Source organism: Stegastes partitus, unplaced genomic scaffold, assembly GCF_000690725.1.
Source record: "Stegastes partitus isolate 25-593 unplaced genomic scaffold, Stegastes_partitus-1.0.2 Scaffold290, whole genome shotgun sequence".
NCBI classification, from domain to species: Eukaryota; Metazoa; Chordata; class Actinopteri; family Pomacentridae; genus Stegastes; species Stegastes partitus.
In genome coordinates, this window is record NW_007578021.1 from 31,479 (window position 1) to 37,710 (window position 6,232).

Consider the following 6,232-nt stretch of genomic DNA (forward strand, 5'->3'; position numbering starts at 1 on the left):
CTAAACGCTGCGCCTCCTGTTGTGGATCATCGCCACAATGTGGGAGAGGTCCAGACTTTTCATCATCACCTCCATGAAGTCTTCGTCGCTACGAGCTCCGGCCACAAACTCCTCCAGGGAAAGTTCACCTGTTGGAAGAGAAACGTGATGAATTTAGACATAATAGTTCAGCTTCCAGAGGTTCATAGGAGCCCTCCGCTGACTGAGCATTACACTCCTGGAACAGTGTTAGATTAATGAAATGATATGTTGATTGAGAGGTGATTTGTTTAGCTTTATAAGTCATAACCAATTATTTCAACAGTTTTTCCCCCATTTTTAATTAAAAATGTTATTTTTTTTTAAAGTTTTGGTACATTATTACAACAGTGCAACAGGAACATAGCAAAAGTGGATTTTTATGAGGCCCAACAAGTTTCTTTCTTTCTTTCTTTCTTTCTTTCTTTCTTTCTTTCTTTCTTTCTTTCTTTCTTTCTTTCTTTCTTTCTTTCTTTCTTTCGTTCTTTCGTTCTTTCTTTCTTTCTTCACAATAAACCAATTTCATAACACGTGCATAATCATCATACACATACTACATATGCATGCGTACCTAACACTGATCCACCAATTCATTTCATTTCAGTTCATAATATTTAATGATTTCTAGCCTATTTCTTACACTAATTACACGTTCATTTTGTGCTGTTAAATTTTTCCTAAATCCGCATTTGCATTTTTAACTTGTCCTTGGATGACCTTAAATATTAAAATCCACGATTAAATACAAATATAAGAAAACAAAATACAATGAGGAACAATACAAGTGAGGGTTGTCACATCATTATGTGTAATTCAATTCACCCTCTTTCAAACCCACATTTTAACACCATTCTTGCTGCCTTGTTTTAGGATTGCATTTTAATAATAGTGTCCAATTCATGTTGCAGCAAAAGGAGAGATATTATATATTTTATTATTCCATGTCTTCTTCTTCTTACTGTTAAAAAGGGGTCTCCTACATCACCCCTAATGCAACTCAATCTGCAGCAGTGCCGTTGGAGTTTCAGATGAGTTGTGCAAGTAAATGTTTATACAACTTTTCTCACAGTATCCTAAATAAGTTACTCTATGTAAATTATAGACGCGCATTATATTAAACTAAATATTTAGTTGTGTCGTAGTTATGAGACAATGTACAATATGCAGGTGAGGTAGGAATGGGAACACTGCCTGAAAGTCTTAATATTTAAAAGAGTTGTTTGTTATCAAAGTAATTCAAAAATGAATGAGACCTGCCCTTGTTGGAGGCGTTGGAGACTTATGATCCTATAAACCTCCTCTGTAATCGACACCGATGCCTGGCAACATGATATTTTCAGCTTCATTGCATAGATGAGCCTTTCAATCAGGTGGATGTTGGTCATAATTAGCTCCTTTTATTTACTTTTATGGATAAGTTTTAAAGTCGAGGGCAAAAGTTGAATCTTTTTTAAAGTGTTTTAGGTTAGTTACTGTGTTTAGCAGCCACAATGCCCATCTTCTTTCTATTCCTGTGTTTTCAGACTGGAGATAAATGTCTAGCTGTCCACCCACCATCGATTTCCTCCTAAACCTCTTGTTTCCACACGCTGCCAGCACACACTCACCATCTCCATTTATATCAATCCTGTCAAACACGCGGTTGGTGAAATCCTCCGCAGTTGTGTCCTGACTTTCATTTCCATTGATTGCACGGATGGCCTGGAGGGGGAGAATAAAAACCAGCGTGTCACACCGAGGCCAAGATTTAGTTGAAAGCGCAGTGTGGCAGGTGCACGATGGGCTCAACTGTACCTTAATGATGTTCAGGAGTTCATGCCGGTCGATGCAGCCGTTTCCGTCCACATCATAAAGTTTGAAATACCAGCGCAGCTTGTGCTCCATCTTTCCGCGCATCACCAGACTCAGAGCAGCCACATACTCCATGAAGTCTATGTAGCCGTCCTGCAGAGACCAGCAGGGGACATTAAACTGTCGAACATCTAACTGTGAAAGTCAGCTAATTGTGAAACTATTTTCAGCCATTTAAGGTTATAATGTCACCAAAAAGGCCACACACAGGGGAAATGAAGCACGCCAGGCCGGAGGATTATCTGCAGGGATTGTCAACGTCTTAACAATCTTGGCATCAAGCTATTGTCTCACAGATAATCTCACTGTTCAGATCGTGCTCAGAGATTACCGAAGCCTTTTGTGTGCTGAGATGGAGACCAAATATAGCTTCTCAGACAAACATCCTGCCGTGACCCTCTAGGTCGCACGGAGATGCTCTCAATTAAATGTGATCTAAGGGTCAAAAAGGGTCAGGTTGTCTCCGGGGGGGTGACCTGTGCGTTCGAGGAAATCCTTGGCTGATTCAGAAGTTTTCAAATCTGGGCTGGAAGAAGTTTTCCACGCTTGGCTTTAAGTGTAGCATTAAACCCGTAAAAATAAAGAAGATCCATCAGATGTTCTTATCTGTTTCAGTGCTCAAACAATTCATCACGAAATTGATCTGCAAAAATTTCCTCATGCATGATTGTCAGAGTATTTTGGCCCTAAATGTGCAATCTATCAAAGAATTTATTTAGCCAGAAGCCTGACATTGAGATAGCAGACATCTCTTCTTCCAGCAACAGGTTTCCTTTAACGCACTTTGCAAAAGACACTTAAAAGATATTCAAAGTGTCTCTAAGGCAATGATATTTTTCCACTGACTTTATGCTCATATACATTTATAGAAAGAGAAAGCAGTTTGAACAACCTTTAGAAGGATTTGAATCATCTATCTAGTGCTATGAAGAATAAAAGGCTGGAGGTATATAGAGGTAGTTAGCGACGTCTTTTTCTCTGATATAAAAGGACCATAGTAAAGATTCATATAACAATTCAATGGCGAGTGTGTGAGTCTGCACTTTTTAACAAATGTAATGCAGCACATATGGACAATCCACTTTTTTAAAGTAGAGCTGAAATTACATGCATGTAAATCACATCACCGTCATCCACAGAAATGAGCATTTGCACAGTTTCTTCAAATGGAAACACAAAAGACTTTAAATGATAAAACTTTTACTTGTGCATTTTAAAAGCTCACCTATTATGCCTCGGTATTTGTAAGAAGTGACTATCAAACTGTTCTCATGTCGACATCGTGGGATCAGCTGCCTCAAAGAGACTGAAGGTCTTGTATTTGAATTTCCTACCAGATTTACATTTTTCCAGTAAAAGCTGCATCCTGCAAGATGTCTGCAGATGCAAAATGTCAAACATCTATTAGAGTAAATAATTCATCAATTATCAGAAAAAAAGAATGTATCCTGAAAATAATCATCACTTGTAATGCTGATTTATTTTCCCAGTCTGCTTCGTCTGTTCTATGAATAAAGATAAATAACTCTAAAGTTATAAATACGGTTAGCCGAGTCCTCGGTTCTCAGAAAATTTAGAACTGATTAATTATTTAATTGGTGAAGTAATGAGCATATGTGTTAGAATTTGATGCTTTTCTCTGTTTTTTAAATTTGTGAATTCAACATCTTTGCAATACAAACAGCATAAATAAGCATTTTGAAGATGTCTACAGCATTTTCATGAACATTTTGCGCCATGGATTCAGAAATGAACCAAAATAATAACAGATTAGTTGCAGCCTTAATCATCAATTTAAGTGACCTATATGTTCAGAAAAATAAAACAAATAAGTAAATAAAGTATAAATGTAACAGAAACTTTTATTTTCATAATTTAAAATTCACTGTTGCAGATTTTTAATCAGGGTTGACCTTGGTAAAAAGATTTTCTAGTACTTTTAGAAAAAAACATAATTAGCAAAAGGACAAAAGTACCCAAGATGCATTGGAAATAAGTAATTAAACACTTACTTTAGTTTTAGAAATAATTGGAACATTAAAATGCACTTTTTGCAAAGAAAAACAACTAAGTAATAAAATCCCACAATCATTTATTTTACTTTTAAACATGACACATTGTAGGAAGTCTGTAATTAAGAATTACAGTGTTTACTAAATCTGAATGAGATAAAATGGATTATCCTTCAAACCAGACCTCTTCTTATATCTTCTCATTCATGTGTTATTTTGTTCCTAAGAAGTAATTAAAAAGACTTACCACAAGAACCAAAGCGACAAGACATTTTAAAAGGTTAAAGTCATCTATGATTTAACTTTGCAGGTTAAATTCTTACCTTGTTCATGTCAAACGTGCGGAACATCTGCTCGATGTAGGCGTTGGCCTCGGGGTCCAAACCTCTTAGCCCGAAGAACTGCTTGAACTCGTGCAGGGTGAGCTGACCTGAGGGGCACTCAGTCATGAACTTCTTGTACCACAGGTGCATCTCCACCGCCTGCAGGTCGTCCACAGTGCTGCCTGATGTGTTTCCCATTTCGCCTGAGTGGAGCTGTTCACGAGCTGCTGCTGCTGCTGCACAAACCTCACAGCCCAGATTGGTCTACTGTGAAGCGGAGGCTCTCCCTCTTCACAGTCACACAACAGCAGGACCTTTAGGGTGAGAGTGGCAGCTGGCAGGAGCCTTTTGTAGCTCGCTGTATTTGGGGTTGAGGTGATCCCGCCCCGCTGTGCTCTCCTTTTGTCTAATCATGGGATGTAATCCAGGCAAACAGGCAGATGATCAGCTTAATCATCCCATTAAAAGGGCAGGCTGACTGTTCCGCCTCGACCCTGAGATTTGCTGACAACCATATTAGAGGTTTCATCCCTCACGTGTACACACAGGATGCACAACACTGTCATGTATCCTAACTGATGGGATACATGTTGCTCAACATGTGGACTCGAGTATGAGTGGTGCAGCTTTAATGCTCTTGGTGAAGGATACAAAACAAAGCTGCTAATCCCACCAGCGCTGCACATATTCCTCCTCTAGCACAGTGCTTAGGCCAATTAATCTCAGTTTATGTGGGTTTATTTAAATGTTAAACCTTCTGTGTACTGCAGACACCCAGGAAATGATTCAGACTGGAGACAATTGGTCCACAAGATCAAAACAAAGCTAAATGAAATGTTTGATGCTTGCAGCCTTTGTTTAAAACCTATCTTCTCAATCAGCTTCACACTATGGCTGATTTTTTTTGGCGGTGCTTCATGGAAACAGTATGAACAATTTCCCATCATGTCTAAGCTCTTGTGACTGGTTTTAAAGGCGTGTTCTGGTTAGAAACCTTGTTTAAAATGCAACCTTATTATCATTGCACAACAAAATGCAATCTTTCTGCACATCCCAGCTTGTTAGGAAGGTGGAGTCGGAGTGCAGGGTCAACTACACTGTGGCAGCAGATAGGGTTAAGGGTCGGGCTCCAACAGCGGCCGGTTGGTGGACTTAAACGCCGGTTGAAGTTCTGTGAAGTTTAAAGCTTTAACTGCTGAACCATAGCAGCCCTAAAATCACAGTACTTTGCAGAAACCCAGGATCGAACCAGGGACCTTCAGATCTTCACTCTAACGCTCTCCCAACTGATCTATTTCGGCCTGTTCAAGCTGCTTATATGGTGGTGAAGAAAAACTTTTTTAGACAGCAGATTAACACAATACCCAGTCAGCACCGTGGCTTTTCTACCTTACAGGTAACGTACGGATGACAGTCTCAAAAACACAGATTCAGACTTCTACAGTTTCATGTGTAACAAACTTGAGGAACCATCCTGTCAGCCTGCAGGATGGAGCTTTCTGAGCGATTGTTCTTCTTTATAATCTGTTTCTGGTTTGACCATGTGGGGCAGCATTACTCCAATATCACAACTTGCCATTGTTAAGTGTTGAGTAGTGGGACAGGGTTTCAGCAGAGCTGTAGGTGAACTGGTCTGCTTGAGCTGCAGTGAATCAGAAGTGGTGGGTGAATGGGCTGTAGAGCTACATGTGCGGACCTTGGGTGAAGCAGCCTGTGACTGAAGGAGCTGCCCAGTGTTGTCATAGTCTCATGCAGAGGGTGGGACGGGTTCTCTAACACAGATGATAGTTTAACAGAATCCTCCTGTCTCCCACCATCTCCACTGGGTTGAGGCGGCATCCCAGGACAGGGCTGGCTCTTTACAAGCTTGTTGAGTCTCTTCCTGTCTGCTGCAGAAATGCTGCCATACCAGACAGGCGTAAACAATGACATGACAGCGTCTTACGTCAGTATTTTGTAGTCTTGTGCCTTCCTATCTGTTAATGTGGCTGCATGCTGTTCACACTTGTGCTGCATTGAAAGTGACAC

The 6,232-nt window shown here is 39.9% G+C and overlaps 1 protein-coding gene across 1 annotated transcript; it reads right to left on the reverse strand.

Moving 5' to 3' along the window:
• On the reverse strand, positions 1-4,402 carry guca1aa (guanylate cyclase activator 1Aa). The gene is made up of 4 exons (XM_008282911.1): positions 4,205-4,402; positions 1,813-1,962; positions 1,626-1,719; positions 1-128 (listed from the first exon to the last, which is right to left on the reverse strand). The coding sequence occupies exons 1-4, from the start codon at positions 4,400-4,402 to the stop codon at positions 1-3; spliced, it is 570 nt and encodes a 189-aa protein (XP_008281133.1).
• Between the last annotated feature and the right edge of the window lie 1,830 nt (positions 4,403-6,232).

Bases quoted from the DNA above. Each gene is read 5' to 3' on its own strand.
- guca1aa (XM_008282911.1), bottom strand. From the start codon at position 4,402: ATGGGAAACACATCAGGCAGCACTGTGGACGACCTGCAGGCGGTGGAG. The intron at 1,720-1,812 runs GTACAGTTGAGC...CTCCCCCTCCAG, and splicing joins AACTCCTGAACATCATTAAG to GCCATCCGTGCAATCAATGG. The intron at 129-1,625 runs GTGAGTGTGTGC...CTCTTCCAACAG, and splicing joins GATTGATATAAATGGAGATG to GTGAACTTTCCCTGGAGGAG.